The sequence below is a fragment of the Podarcis liolepis genome (assembly GCF_965112155.1).
Source record: "Podarcis liolepis genome assembly, chromosome: 17".
NCBI lineage: Eukaryota > Metazoa > Chordata > Lepidosauria > Squamata > Lacertidae > Podarcis > Podarcis liolepis.
Window position 1 is genome coordinate 8,346,198 of NC_139571.1, and position 16,509 is coordinate 8,362,706.

The 16,509-nt window shown below is 46.2% G+C and overlaps 1 protein-coding gene across 1 annotated transcript in view; it reads right to left on the minus strand.

The window, feature by feature from the left end:
* Window positions 1-891: 891 nt before the first annotated feature.
* Window positions 892-16,509, minus strand: part of LOC310696956 (phospholipid phosphatase 3-like) — a 40,688-nt gene continuing 25,070 nt past the window's right edge. The window contains exons 3-6 of the mRNA XM_083483188.1: window positions 15,977-16,257; window positions 12,122-12,179; window positions 4,970-5,146; window positions 892-1,799 (exon numbers count right to left, since the gene is read on the minus strand). Coding sequence (XP_083339314.1) covers window positions 1,698-1,799; window positions 4,970-5,146; window positions 12,122-12,179; window positions 15,977-16,257 — 618 coding nt within the window. The 3' untranslated portion in view covers window positions 892-1,697. The remainder of the gene's footprint in view (window positions 1,800-4,969; window positions 5,147-12,121; window positions 12,180-15,976; window positions 16,258-16,509) is intronic.

Sequence of the window (16,509 nt, forward strand, 5' to 3'; positions counted from 1 at the left end):
CATCAGAGGCAACAGCAACCCAGTGACAAATTTCTCTTTTTCCAACAATGCATGTGAACAGAAGCAAACCAGTTGAGCTTGAAGTGCATCCAGCACTTAAAAGATTGCTACAATCCTGTGTCTGGTTCTACAAGTTTCAGGCTGCTGATTTCGGTGGAACCAAGCCTCTAAAACTGGGTTCAACATCACAGCTTAGAAGAGGTAGCTGCAAACTCTTTTTTTTTTAGCATTACAGTGATCCCCCCATTATATGATTCTATGTGTAAGGTTGCATTGCTTGCCTTAGCAGCAAGGAAGATCATGCACAGATACTGCTCTGTTTCCTCCTTATTTCTCAACCCTTTATAACCCATGTCCCCCGCTTTCAGCCAACATAAAAACCCCACAGAACCCTTCAAACCTGGCTCCTGTAATTCTTTCATTTGAAATTTCACAACTTTTAGTTTTTTACTCAAACTGTAACATATATATTTTTGGAAAGACTCACCCCCCCATCATAGCCCCTCAGGAGGGGATGCCTCGCTGGCTGAGAAACACAAACTTATTTCCTCATCACTCCTTAGGACCCAATTCGGCTTTATACTGTAATCCTGCCTATAGGATTTATCCTCAAAACAATTGCATTATTGGTGTGATTTCAAAGAAGGGTGTGACTGGATAGGAAAGAACATCTGGAGGGAAAGGGTTTGAATCTTCACAACCATGAGGACTAGAAGACCATTTTTTTGTTTTGAGTGAAAGGTAAAATATCTCAGGAACTCATTCTGTATCAGGTACCAAATCCTGTGCCAGTGGAATCACAGGATCCAAACGGCGCCGCCAGTGCTTTGGGGGGATGTTCTGAGGTCCATATGCAGTCTACCCTCCCATAAGTCAGTTATTAATCTAGACGATTGTCAGTACCATTTATTACAAAAAACCACAACACGTTTCACATTATGGGGAGCGGAAGCGTTGGGTGGGGTGGAGTGTGGGAGGTATCTGGCAGCGTCAGGGTGCCCTGGTATGAACTTGCAGGTCCTCCACGGTTTTCCAGGCCCTTTCCTCCCAACTCCACCTCCCAAGCCTGTGGTTCATTCCTTCATGAATAGGCTTCTGCAAGACACATCGCTTGGCCTTTCAAGCAGCTGAGAGACATCACTAGCGCAGCAGAGACTGGATTCTCAAGGAGCCACCAGCCGTTCTCCTAGCAACGCCAGCCCGAGTGCATAATGTTTCAAGGGTGAGATCATCCCCGTACTAGAGAGGAGGAAGGGCAGATCTTCCTGTGTTGAAAAAATAAAATAAGATGGGGGATTTCCTTCTCTTGAGAATATCATCTAAAAGGAAACCCAAAGTGGCAGTGGTGATGGATCCTTTGATAGAGGGAAAGTTCATAAAGGAGTGGTCTCAAGTGTACAAACCCAAAGGGAAAACGAGAGTGCCCTGTCCATCATTGCGAAGACAGAGGGATCTCTGGCACAGAGGTGCCCTAACAGCCTTTCCCTCTTCTTGGTGCTTCCAGCAACTGGTGCAGCAGTGGATGTTGGCATGGCGGTGAGCAAAAGCTCCCCAGTGGCCCCTAGCAAGGTGGCAAGGCAGTGGTTGCCCAGACTGGTGCCGATGCGGGCAGCGAGTGCCAAGCAACTGGCACAACAGTTCAAGGCTCCTGTAGTCAGCCAAGCAACAGTGCGTCTCTGACCCCCAGCAAACATGCCCTAGCAATCGGTGTGGCAGTCTGAACTGGGAGTGTCCAAGGCGACTGGCGGCAGGTGGCGAGGCTGGTGCTTGCAGTGAAACATGCTGGATACATGGAAGGCCTGAAAACGGAGAGAAGAGAAAGAGGACGTCAGAGATAGCCAGGCTCACCCAATACCCTCTCAAGAGGCAGGTAGCTGCAGAAGGAGCAGGCACAGCACACAACTTTGCCAGTCCTGACTGAACACAGATTCTCATGAAGGCAGCCTCTCCCAACCTGGTGAGCTGGAGATAATTTTGACTTCCATCCCACTTGACCAAAGGCCGTGTACATGGAGGAGCGTCTCCACCTCCATCGTTCTACCCGGACACTGAGGTCCAGCACCGAGGGCCTTCTGGCGGTTCCCTCACTGCGAGAAGCCAAGTTACAGGGAACCAGGCAGAGGGCCTTCTCGGTAGTGGCGCCCTCCCTGTGGAACGCCCTCCCAGCAGATGTCAAAGAGAACAACAACTACCAGACTTTTAGAAGACATCTGAAGGCAGCCCTGTTTAGGGAAGCTTTTAATGTTTAATGTATCACAGTATTTTAATATTCTTTTGGAAGCCGCCTAGAGTGGCTGGGGAAACCCAGCCAGATGGGCGGGGTATAAATAATAAATTATTATTATTATTATTATTATTATTATTATTATTATTATTATTATTATATTATTATTATTAGTTGTGGCCAGGGCCGGATTTCGGTTTGATGAGGCCCTAAGCTACTGAAGGTAATGGGGCCCTGTATATGTCCAGCCGTCCTTTGTCAACAACAAATTGTCACTGTTTTTTGTGTTGAATATATGCTATATGGTCATTTATGGACCTAACAGGTACCTAAAGCCATTTGCATATGTTGCCATGCAACCAGTCCATGCAGAATGGAGGCACCCTAAATTTAGAAGACATCTGAAGGCAGCCCTGTTCAGGGAAGCTTTTAATGTGTGACATTTTAATGTATTTTTAATCTTTGTTGGAAGCCGCCCAGAGTGGCTGGAGAAACCCAGCCAGGTGGGCAGGGTACAAATAATAATAATAATAATAATAATAATAATAATAATAATAATAATAATAATAATTGAAATGAGTGATCTTGCAGGTTGCAGGCTAGCAGGCAGGGCTCATTACTTACATTGTAGAAGCCAACACAACACAAAACACTGTTGCTGTATGTAGGTTTTATTTTATTTGTTTTTTATCTTATATTTTGGAAATGAACATCCAGGTTTTTCCCCCTTTAAATATTTTGGGGTCCCCCAAGAGAGTGGGGCCCTAAGCTATAGCTTGTTTAGCTTATACATAAATCTGGCACTGGTCGCAGACTACTTCACTACAGAACCTGGTCGTTTTTCAAAGGATATCCTCACTGCCGAGCCCATGGAAGGCCTGGCTAAGAGTTTTCAATGCAGCGGTCATAATAATGAACTGTTTTACAGGCCTGTCCACAACACACACGGCGTTAAGGAACAGGGCATGGGTGGCATGCCTACTTATGGCATGAGAAGAAGAAAGTCCATAAGGGTTTCGAAAGCCACATCTTTAGAGGCCCCTTGATTGAAGTGTGGGAAAGGAATAGATATTTATTAGAACCTAAAGTCCCACACTGGCTATCCCCACTAGAAGCTATGAGTGTCAAAAAGATTAACATGAGAGGCAACTGGATTACCTACGACCAACTGTTACTTAAGGAAGGGGGGAAATGGAAAATAAAACCGTATGATCAGGTAAAAGAAAATGTATTTGATTGGCTACACTACTTTCAAATAAATGAAATGTTTAGGAAGGAACAGGGCATCCTTCCATGACTCTCTACTTTTCCTTTTAGAAATTAAACATTGCCCCTACCCTCCCTTGACATCAGTTTAGGCACAAAAAACATTTCAAAGCTTCATGTCATCAATCCCATTACACTAGTGAGCCACGTACGTGTACTGTGTGCATAATTCTTCGCTGCTCACTATCAACATTAAGAACCCATTCCTCCTTCACAGCGAGGAATAAGATTACTGAGCTAAGATTCCTTGATTCTATTCCCTGCTCCTAGGAATCTCAACTCCAGGGTTCAACATACTTCCTTGAATGGAGGCTGATGGGTGGAGCTGGGATCCCAATAGCCAGGGTAGGAAATTGAAGGATTTCCTCCCGGCCGCCTGCACACAATGCTAGCAAGGGTGTGCCCATCCTTAGTTATTTCCTGGCGGCTCACACCAAACCCCTGCTCCCTTCATCCGAGTGGATTTTTCTGCATCACTTAGCATAACACGCAACACAACCTGCCAAGCATTGCAACCACAGAGCTTCTTGCAACTTTATAGAAAAAGGGGGTTAGCAAAGAAAAGCCAGAACAATCAGAGATTTAGGGGATTTTCCCCTACAAGAAAAAGCTAATGTGTTTGGGGCACTATAGTTTAGAAAAAAGCAGACAGAAGGTGACAGCATATTGAAATTTATGAAATGATGGATTAGAGCGCCTCTCTTCTCAATACTAGAACTCACTCAGGGTCACTCAAAGAAGCTAGCAGCTTAGCAGCAAGGAATCTTCATTCCTGGGTTCTGCATGACATTTTGGCACAAGCCATATCTGACTCAATTTGCTGCCACAAGATGTGGGCATGGCTCCTGGCTTGTCCAGCTTTAAAAGGGGAATCAACAAATCCCTCTTGGGCATGTCTGTTACTGGCTATTTGCCATCATAGCTGAATCAACCCTCCATGTTCAGAGGCAGTCTATCCCTGAATATGAGTTTCTGGTGGACAAATGGTGGAGAGGCCTTGTTGCCTTCAGGCTCTTATTGTGGGCTTCCTGGAGGTATGTGGTTGCCCTTCCCACTCCTGTAAACAGGCGGCTTTTTCTTAATGTTTCCTAACAGAAATGCAACGTAAGTGTTCTTAATGCATAAACAAATACAGTTTGCGAGAAACACCGATCCCCACAGCAAGAACTAGAAGCAGGCTTGGTTAGGAATGCTTTGCCTTCCTACAGTCATACAGAACTGAACTTCGGTTGCAGAATTTCACTCCCAAAGAACCTCAGCTCGCTTGTTTGAAACTGTTTTCTCCCATCTGATGCGCTTGGAAGAGGAGGAGCTGCTAAGTAAGATTTGCAGAGCAGTCAAAAGGTTGGGATTCTGCATCCAGATCTCTCTCTCTCTCTCTCTCCCTCTCTCTCTCTCTCTCACCTCAACAGGGAGCGACACTCTCCTCCCCCCAAAAGACAAGAGAAAGGGTCAGCTAAGGGCAGAATCAGAACTCACCACCCAGCAAGCCACAAGTGCCCCCTGCAGCAGCCCCACAACCACATCAGACGGATGGTGCCGGTAGTCAGAGATGCGGGTCAGTCCTGTGTACAATGCTAGCATCAGCAGCACAAACTGGACCAATGGACGCAGCAGTCGAGCTCCTCGCCACGTGAAGCGGGCCTGCAAGTAAAACTGGGGGAAGAAGAGGCAGAAAAAGGCTGTTAGCACAGATAACCTCTGAGGGAAGTTTTGCCAATCCGTTTAGATCAGGGGTCAGCAAACTTTTTCAGCAGGGGGTTGGTCCACTGTCCCTCAGAACTTGTGGGGGGGGCAGACTATATTTTGAGGAAAAAACACATGAACGGATTCCTATGCCCCACAAATAACCCAGAGATGCATTTTAAATAAAAGGGCACATTCTACTCATGTAAAAACACCAGGCAGGCCCCACAAATAACCCAGAGATGCATTTTAAATAAAAACACACGATCTACTCATGTAAAAACACGCTGATTCCTGGACCGTTCATGGGCCAGATTGAGAAGGTGATTGGGCCGGATCCAGCCCCCGAGCCTTAGTTTGCCTACCCATGGTTTAGACACATCTTGAACCTTGAGACATCAGCCAGAGACCTACAAGGACCCCAGTCCATTGGAAACAACAGGCCCTATCTAACACCAAGTAAATTGGCAAAAATGTATAAATCTAAATCAAATAAGTGTTGGAAATGTAAAGAGAAAGAAGGTTCTTTTTATCATATGTGGTGGTCTTGTAGTAAGGTTACAGCTTACTGGGAAATGATATATAATGAATTGAAAAGGATGTTCAAAATAACATTTGTAAAAAACACCAGAAGCTTTTCTTTTGGGAATTATAGGGACAGAACTACCCAAACTGTATAGAAACTTATTCATGTATGCCACTACAGTGGCAAGAATGCTACTCGCCCCAAAATAGAAAGAAGCAGAAGTCCCAGCAAAGGAAGAATGGATACAAAAACTTATGGAATACGCAGAAACAGTGGAACTTACCGGAAGAATAAGAAATCAAGATAACAAACTTTTTATAAAAGAATGGAAGTGGTTTATTGAATATTTACAGATAAATTAGAAACATAAAAGAACATTGGCAGAATTATTGTAACAACCTACAGTTTTATAAGAGTATATATTTAAAATAGATTAATAAATGAGCAAATTAAGTTAATTAGGATATGCAGAAGATATTAAAAAGAAATTTAAGGAACCGCAGAAAGAGGGGGAAGGAAGTCAAGTTCTGAAATGTTAAAATGATTGTGAATTAAGTGAAATGTATACGCCTGAAAAGCATTTTTTTTTAAAGGAAAACAACAGAAGCATGCAAAGGGAAGGATCAGGCTCCTGAATACAGAAGGGGAATGGGACATTAGCGGGTTTAGTAAGGGAAGGTAGAGATATTCAACCTACAATGTACGGGTAAATTACAGAGCAGCAGCCCCACTAAGTCTGCTGCAGCAAAGCCAGCAAAGAATTTGGTGGCCTCTCAAAAGATAACAAGCTTATGGTGGCTTAAGCTTCCCTAGGTAAAGAGAGCAAAAGGCAGGGAGTGATCGCTGCACGTAGGGAGAGTGAAGATTTGGACTGGGGAGGCCCCTGTTCAGATCTCCATTCAGCCATGAATCTCATTGGATGACCTTGGGCTGGTCAGTACCTCTCTGCCAAACCTAGCTCCCAGGGCCGCAGCACAGATAAATGGAGACAGCCCACGCATATGCTGTCCTGAGCTGTCAGAAGGAAGAGCAAGAGAGACAACTGCCTGCTTCATTGTTTCAGATGTACGGTGAATCTGTTTTCTTGGTGTGTTCCTTTGACTCTCACCTTGCAAAACTGATCTCCTATTCAACTTTGTGTGCGCACATGTATAGATGTGCATATATTCAGTATACAGTGGAACCTCGATTTTCAAGTATCTCGGAAGCTGAACGATTCAGAATATGAACACTGAAAACCTGGAAGTAATTGCTTCTGTTTTTGAACGCACCTTGGAAGTCAAATGGCTTCCACTGCGTGTTTTTCCATTTTTTAAATGGATTTTGCCAGCCGCCCACTGAACCTCGGTTTTCACAAACGTGGGTGGCTGAAGATATTTCATTGGACAGGGGAGGATACCTATAGCTCTCCAGATTTTGCTGAACTACAGTTCCCATAATCTCTGATAACTAGCTATTAAGGCTGGGCTGGTGTGAGTTAGAGTCCAAGAAGATTGGTTTTTCTTTTGTTATTATATATATTTTGGGGTTTTTATATTGTAAACCACCCTGTGATTGTCAGATGAAGGGCATTACAATGGTACCTCGGGTTAAGTACTTAATTCGTTCCGGAGGTCCGTTCTTAACCTGAAACTGTTCTTAACCTGAAGCACCACTTTAGCTAATGGGGCCTCCCGCTGCCGCTGCGCCACCAGAGCCCAATTTCTGTTCTTATCCTGAAGCAAACTGCCCTGAAGCACTATTTCTGGGTTAGAAGGGTGTGTAACTAGAAGCGTATGTAACCTGAAGCGTGTGTATACAGGTACCACTGTATAGAAATAGAATACTGTACTTTTCCGTCTATAAGACGCCCCTATTTTTTGGCACTGAAATTTCAGAAAATGGGAGATGGCGAAAAGTTGTTGAGCTTTTTTAAGGGAGGAATGCCGAAAATTGCTCACCTGCACGCATTGCTAAATCTGCCTCCCATCTGTCCACACACTGGCAGAAGCTGCCAATCGCCCACCCAATTACCGCAGCATCGGCCAATCAACACCACCCATTGACGCAGCAACCAATAACACATACAATAGCCGCTCACAGACGCGGCAGCAACCAATCTAACGTCCACCCTATGCACTACCTATGTATAAGACAACTCCTACTTTTTAGCATGATTTTTAAGGGGGAAAATCTAGTCTTATACACCGAAAGGGGACGCGGGTGGCACTGTGGGTTAAACCACAGAGCCTAGGACTTGCCGATCAGAAGGTCGGCAGTTCGAATCCCCGCGACGGGGTGAGCTCCTGTTGCTCAGTCCCTGCTCCTGCCAACCTAGCAGTTCGAAAGCACGTCAAAGTGCAAGTAGATAAATAGGTACCACTCCGGCAGGAAGGTAAACGGCGTTTCCGTGCGCTGCTCTGGTTCGCCAGAAGCGGCTTAGTCATGCTGGCCACATGACCCAGAAGCTGTACGCCAGCTCCCTCAGCCAATAAAGCAAGATGAGTGCCGCAACCCCAGAGTTGCCCACGACTGGACCTAATGGTCAGAGGTCCCTTTACCTTTTATACACCGAAAAGTACGGTAAGTTTTTGCACCCTGTCATAGGGAAGCAATTTTGTTTTTTTCTGTTGAGGACCCCATTCCCTTGGAGGTAATCCTGTCCTAGCTGCATGCTGGTGAGGAGCGTGGTCAGAATCAAAGTTGTGCAGGACCACTTCTTCCTCGCTCCCCTTCCCTCTAACAACACCTACATGAAAACAGGCCGCGGGCTAGATTAAATTAGGCTAAAGACCACGTGTGGCCCGGAGCCGCAGGCTGCCCACATCTGTTTCAGGGAAACCAGACAGCCAGACAGGTCCTGTGTCTCCATCTCCATCTCGCTTCCTCCTCTCAGCCACTCCCTGTTTCCAGACTAATCTCCCACAGGGGAAGTGTCCCTGTTAGGTTGCCAGGCAAATCCCTCTTCTAAATATAGGAGAGTAAAGCATGACAGATTCTCAGAAGCCACAACAACAACAAAAATAATAATAAACAAACAAAATAAAAATAGCCAAACTGGGAATAGGAGGCACAAACCAAAGCCCCAAAGACTCTGGAGTCCCATTTTGGTCTCGCATGGTCTTTCTGAAGCCCTAGTGGCAGTTTCTCACAAGTCACTGAGGCTGCACTCTGCCCTTCTTTGCTTTGCAACTGAAAAGCTCACAGGAGCCTGCAAATCCACATCTGCTAAGCCTTTAAGCCCAAGCCCTCAAGGAGGAGATAATAATCTACATCTTCCGCATTTCATAACAGGAAATTGCCGTAGAGAAAGGTATGTCTGCTGACTCCAATAACTTCACCTGGAGCCAAAATTCCTGGTGCCCATCCACTTCCATCTGAATCATGCACATTCCACTTTCTTCCCAGAGCCTAGTATAAATGTGCATATCCTCCAACATTTCACAGAAGAAAAGAGGGATCCAATTGTGTATGTGCAAGATAATTTATACAAGGTCTACTCTCAAACACCACTGCATGAGCAGTGCAAACGAAACCATAGACATCCCTGGAGGCTCTCTTCCATTGCTGTACTAATTTACTCTCTGGTAGACAGCGCTCTACCAATTCAAAAGCAAAGAGGGTGCTTGGTTTTTTAATTAAGGATATGCCAGACTAACATCATTTTAAGGCAATTAGGTTTTCAACAGCTCAAATTGAACCAGGCACATGAAATGGCATGGTATAACATAGCACAGTGCTTTGGTGTTAACATGCACATGGATTTACTTATCCAAGCACTAGAAACGACTCCGGTGTCAATTAGTTTATTTATATGCAAAGAACAACCAAAGACTGCACATACCCTTTCCATGGCTCCCAGTATGTTACTGAGCACAATTCAAAGTGTTGGTGCTGACTTTTAAAGCTCTAAACTGCCTCGGCCCAGTATACCTGAAGGAGCGCCTCCACCACCATTGTTCTGCCCGGACACTGAGGTCCAGCACCGAGGGCCTTCTGGCGGTTCCCTCTCTGTGAGAAGCCAATTACAGGGAAAAAGGCAGAGGGCCTTTTCGGTAGTGGCACCCACCCTGTCAAAGCGCCCTCCCACCATATGTCAAAGAGAAAAACAACTACCAGACTTTTAGAAGACACCTGAAGGCAGCCCTGTTTAGGGAAGTTTTAAATGTTTGATGTTTTATCGCTTTTTAATTATTACAGTAATACCTCTGCGAACGTCCACTTCGTCTAGCGTCCATTCCAGCGAACGTTTGCAGCAAACCTGGAAGTACCGGAACAGGTTACTTCCGGGTTTGCTGCTCGCGCATGCGCAGAAGCACAAACTGTTCCGCACAGGTGCGCAGACGCAGCACTTTGCCCTGTGTCCTTTTCGGCTAGCGGCTGGGGCTCCTGAATGGATCCTGGTCGCAAAACAAGGTACCACTGAAACCCAGTCAGATGTGTATGTATGTATGTATGTATGTATGCATGTATAAATAAATAAATACTATTTCACAGACTGAAAACAGTTCAAAAGCCTAAGTGCATAAAAAGGTGCTGAGAAGACCATAGAGAAGACGCCCTGAAAGTCTCTTGGTTTTCCCTTCTCTATGGAGCCGCTACAAAAAAACCACCTCACTTCGCTTGATGGAGTCACCCAGAGCAAGATCTGAAGGTTTGGGCAGGTAAAAGCGGGTTTTAGAAACCCAAGGGACAGGTCTAAAACCTGAACAAACCTAACATTAGCCACTAATACGTAACTGAAGAGGTATCTCCAAAATACCCTCAAAAGGCGCAGTGACTCACCAGGACCAGCCAGGGACCAGATTTTTTTTGGGGGGGGGGCAGTCCCTGGTCAACAAGTGGAACGTATTAGTATAAAATGTTTCTGTTTTCACTTCCGACCTCTTTATCTGCTTACAAGCCCTCTCATTCCATCTAATCAATATGAAGACCATTTCATTATAATTTCAGTAGCAGCAGACCCGCCCCCCCCCCCGGCAATATTTAGGAACAAAACACAGCTGTAATGTAAGAAAACATGGTTGTTAAAAGCAACACTTCTCCTGTTCAACTTGGGGGGGGGGGAACGGACCTGTGACCCTCCAGCTGTTGTGGGAAAACAACTCCCATCATCCCTAAAGCTGGCGGGGGCTGGCGGGAACCCAAATCCGTCTGGAGGTCCACAGTTTCCACATTTCTGTCTTAATGCTTCTACTTCTTTAACATTCAATTTTAGATTGTTTGGTCAGCAAGGGAAATTAACCGCCCCAGCCAGCCACCTTTTCCTTCCTCAGTGGAAAAGCTCCAGAGATTCTTGGAAGCCTTTCCTGGCTTGGTGCCAGACTCTTCCTTCCATGGATTTTTCTCATCCCAACTATATTTACTCTGCAAACTTAATCAGAGTTTTGTATCAGTTTTTGCTGGAATGGTCTCCCTGCAGCACCTTTGGAGCTGTAGCTCGGTGAGGATGCAAAGTTTTGGGTTCGAGATCCCCCTCCAAACTACAGTTCCTGATGTTGTCTGGGTGGAGGGAATAACTCTTAAACCAATTTAAGTTTGGGGTTGGGAGGTGCCCCATAAACCAAGGATAATTGGGTATACTTGAAGAGCACCCTCCTTCTGCTCCTCCTCTGGGAAGGAGTGGAAAGCCCCTGCAAGATATCTAGGCAATGTAAGTCCAGGAGCAAAGTTAAATTTATTTCTTTTTATATTGATGTAACCACATTGGTAGCTTCTTACTTAAAGGCGGTATATAAACGATTTTAATAAACAAATACAAATAACATGTAAATTCACAGTTAAGGGAATGCAGAAAAGGGCCTTCAAGAAGATGCTTTGGAGAACGAAGACTTCTCCAAGAGTCTATTTCCAAATTATTTCCCCACCAGTCTGTGGAATTTTCAGGTACAGTGGTACCTTGGTTCTTGAACGGCTTAGTTGTCGAACAAACAAACCCAGAAGTACGTAAGTGTTCTGGTGTGCGAAAGTTTTTCAGAAGCCAAACGTCCAAGTGCAGCCAATCGGAAGCTGCGCCCTGGTTTTTGAACAGTTTTGGGAGTTGAACAGACTCCCGGAACAGATTAAGTTTGCAAACCAAGGTACCACTGTGCCCAGAATGGGTTGCTAGGTAGAGCTGTCAGGTCTCATTCACTCACCTGCGAGCAGCCAAACAAAACTTGGCGGAGGCTGCTCCACACGACAAACTATCCACATGAAGCAGCTCCTCATACGCATAACCTATTTTCACCACACCGTGTAAATATTTCTTGGAATTATGCAGGAAGCAGCTCAGACCTATGGCACGAAGCTGCTGCTCTGAACAGCTGTGTTTCCTGTAGACAGCGACACAGCTGCTTGCATGGTGAATCAGGCCCCCTTTTACCCTGTGGCTCACAAGGTGGCCTGCAACACAACCACCCGAAGACCTTCCCCACGTAAAACTGCGCATAGGGACTTACCACCAGGTACATCATGGTATACATGGCAAAGGAGGCATGGCCGGAGTAGAATGACTTCCTGCAAGTGAAAATGATTGCTTTGTTAGATAAGAACAGAGCATGCAGTCTGCTAGATTATTACGGCAGAGGATTTCTGCTCACAGACCATGACAATGCAGTCCCTGTAACCTATTTACAACACTGTTCCTTCAGACACCTCACACCACCTATGCAAAGCAGCTTCCCTGTGTTCGATTCCTACTTCCTAGCAGTAGGGTTCAACTGAGGAAAATGTTGGGCAACAGCTTGGGTAAGTCCCACTGAGGTAAATGCAATCTAACCCATTCATTTCAACAAGACCAAGATCCTGGATATTAACTGTGTGGTGACCCAGGTTCAATGAAGTGGTTAAAGTGTTGGACAAGGGAAGGAGAGCCCCTCCCCCCTCCCAAATCTGTACTCAGCCATGATGCTCACTGCATGAATTTGGGCCAGGGGCTCTCCTTCTTGCAAGGAAGACCACCTTGAGCTGCTTGGCGGAAAGGCACGATATACAGTGGTACCTTGGTTCTCAAACGCCTTGGTAGTTAAATAACTTGGAACCCAAACACTGCAAACCCAGAAGTAAGTGTTCCGGTTTGCGAACTTTTTTCAGAAGCCAAACATGCTCCGTTTTGAGAGCCACACTTCCGTTTATAGAGTGTTACGCTGAGGTCTGTCTGTTTTTGCTATTTATTTTGTGTTTTTGTTTTTGTTTTGTGTGTGACTGTGTGGAACCCAGTTCAGCTCCCAAATGATTGATTGTGTGACTGCAGTACATTGTTTAATGCTTTCATTTTATGGTCTCGTTAGATAGTAAAATTCATGTTAAATTGCTGTTTTAGGGGTTGTTTTTAAAAGTCTGGAACAGATTGATCCGTTTTGCATTATTTTCTATGGGAAAGTGCGCCTTGGTTTTGGAACGCTTTGGTTTAGGAACAGACTTCCAGAACGGATTACATTTGAGAACCAAGGTACTACAGTACTTGTAACAAAACAAAACAAAATAAAATAGTCTTTGGTTAAGGTGTGAAAGCTAGACATCTAAGTCTTTGGGTTTTAGATCAACGGTGACTAGCGACAAAATTCTATGTTACAAAGTCACATTGTTCTTTTAAGGGATATCGAACTTTGACCCAGCTTCTCTTCCCAACATCTCTCTGTTCCTTTGAGGGTGAATGACCTCAGCCAGCTGATAACAAACCTACATAAAATCCCTATTAGAGCCTTGGCAGGGAGGAAAGGGGCTGGGAAGGAGGTGAGTTGCAGGCGAGGGAGGGCTTTACACTCCCAACCAGTGGCGTAGCGTGGGGGGTGCAGGGGGGGCCGGCCGCACCGGGCGCAACTTCTGGGGGGGTGCTCGCACTCGCAGCTCTCTGCCCCTACCGGGTTAGGGGGCACAAATTACTTGCCTTGCCCCGGGTGCTGACAACCCACGCTACGCCACTGCTCCCAACTGCATGTGTCTCCTTAGCTTTTAAAATCAAAACCCTCATCTCACCTTCTAAGCATTCAAGGCAGCCCAGGCTTCAACACACCGGCCTGCTCCCATCAAGTCTACTCTGCCAAGATGCATCCATTTCACTTGAGTCCCTCCAGAACTAAGAGAATAAACGTACACACTGGGCCTTGCCATTTTTTTTGGGGGGGGGGGGAGAGAGAGCATCTGTTGCCTCAGCTCTATCCAAGGCAGGCCAGTGTTGTTCAGTGATGCTCAAACCCCTTTCCACAGAAGAAATGTAAAATATACTAAAGGATGGGCTGGCCTGAGCCCACCTGTCCCTAGAAGTAAGCCTACATTAGGAAGGAGCCACTGTCTAGTTATATTTTATTTTATTGACAACACTCTGAATACTAGAACCCACGTCATCCAGTGAAGTTGAACAGTGAGAGATTCAGGAATCAATGGGAATGTTTCTTTCCACAGTGTTAAAAGTACAGCTGTACCCTGGAAGTCGAATGGAATCTGTTCCGGAAGTCCGTTCGACTTCCAAAACATTTGGAAACCAAAGCACAGCTTCTGATTGGCTGCAGGAAGCTCCTGCAGCCAACCAGAAGCCACGGAAGCCCCGTCAGATGTTCGGCATCCAAAAAATAGTTCACAAACAGGAACAGTCACTTCTGGGCTTGTGGCATTCGGGAGACAAAACGTTCGGGAACTAATCTGTTCCAAAACCAAGGTACAGTCATACCTCAGGTTACGAACGCGGCACGTTGTGCATTTTCGGGTTACGGAACGGGTTACTTCCGGGTTTCGCTGCTTGTGCATGTGCAGAAGTGCAAAATGACGTCACGTGCATGCGGAGAGGCACCAAACCGCGTCACGTGCATGCTCAGACTGGCGCTTCAGGCTGCGAACACTGCAGGTTGCAAACGTGCCTCCCGCACGGATCACATTCGCAACCCAAGGTATGACTGTACGACTGTACAGTGGTACCTCAGGTTACATACGCTTCAGGTTACAGACTCCGCTAACCCAGAAATAGTGCTTCAGGTTAAGAACTTTGCTTCAGGATGAAAACAGAAATCGTGCTCCGGCAGCGCAGCGGCAGCAAAAGGCCCCATTAGCTAAAGTGGTGCTTCAGGTTAAGAACAGTTTCAGGTTAAGTATGGACCTCCAGAACGAATTAAGTACTTAACCCGAGGTACCACTGTATATGATTTTGTTAACACAAATGGCAATGATGGCCGCCAACCTGGACAACTTTAAATGGGGATTAGACAAATCCTTGGTGGAAAAGGCTGTAAATATTGGCTATATACCTGCCTACAGGATGAGAGACAGAATGTCTCTAGGCAGGAGTCTCTGGGGAACAACAGTGCAAGAGGTCCTGCCTGTAGATGTCCCAGAGGCATCTTGTTGGCCACTGTGGGAACAGGATTTTGGACTAAATGGGCGTTCGATCTGATACAGAAGTGCTCTTCTTCATTTCTATTCAAATTGCTCTCTCTCTCTCGCTGTGTGTATAGCAGGGATCAGTGCCAGTGGAAATGACAGGGAGCGAATTGTGTGATCTGAGATTTCCCTACCCCTTTGGCTCAAAATGACTGCATGGGGCATACCTGCCAGAGTTCACCTGCTACTTCACAGCACTTATGATGCACCCCAAAATTTTGCTGCCCCCATGACTGCTTGGATTACATGCACTGCCGGGCTGGCTCTGGTCCCAGGAGAGCAGCACAGGTGGGTCAAAGTCAAGGCCCAACTTGTTCAGCTTCCAAGCTCAGTTTCCAAACACCGACTCAGATATCTCCGAGTAGATAACATACAGGGGATGAAAGTGACAGCCCTTCTCTCACATTTGTCTCCCACACCTGGCACTCAAAGGTGATAGTTTCTGCACGTAGCTGCCAGGTTTCCTATTTCTCATTCTCCAGATTATCCTAATGCAACAGAATCTTTCTCCTTCCCAGATCTTGAGATGGTAGCCAGATATTCTGGCACCAAGTGTCCCTGTGTGCCATATCTCATGACCTCAACTCCCTCCCCTTAACTGAGACCTGCAAAGAATGACTTGTGCTAAATTCCACTGAGTTCCTCAGTAACTTCCCCTGGGTTGGAATTGACATTAAAATCCTCAACTGTTTGGGACCAGGTAGTTTGAAAGGCAGCTGGCCACATGACCCGGAAAGCTGTCTGTGGACAAATGCCAGATCCCTCGGCCTAAAAGCCAGATGAGCACCACAACACTGTAGTCACCTTTGGCTGGACTTAACCATCCAGGGGTCCTTTACAATTTTATTTACTGCCTCTTCCCAGCTGAACTGACCCAGACCCTACGATCATCATCAGAAGGACATCTCTCTTTGAGAGAGAGGAGACGTCACCATACACACCTAGCTTCGTTCTCCTCTGAGGAGCCACCAGTGCAGATGTAGTCCTCCAGGTATCCAGCAGAGCAGTTGATGTGAGCAAAGTCAGGCCTGCAGGCGGCCAGGAAGTGTGGACGGAGGCGGCCCACAGCAACTTTGGCCATATTGGTTAGTGACTGGCCCACGGTGCAGCCAAAGAGGAAAGCCCCAATCTCCTTGTAGAGGGCAGCCACGTAACGGTTGGAGACTATGGAGCGTGAGCTGTGGGGCAGGCTGTACACACGGCAGCTTTCGCCCAGGGTGATCTGTGTTGGAAGGAAAGAAAGAAAAATAAGAGTTTGGATTTGATATACCGCTTTATCACTACCCGAAGGAGTCTCAAAGCGGCTAACATTCTCCTTTCCCTTCCTCCCCCACAACAAACACTCTGTGAGGTGAGTGGGGCTGAGAGACTTCAGAAAAGTGTGACCAGCCCAAGGTCACCCAGCGGCTGCAGGTGAAGGAGCGGAGACGCGAACCCAGTTCACCAGATTACGAGTCTATCGCTCTTAACCACT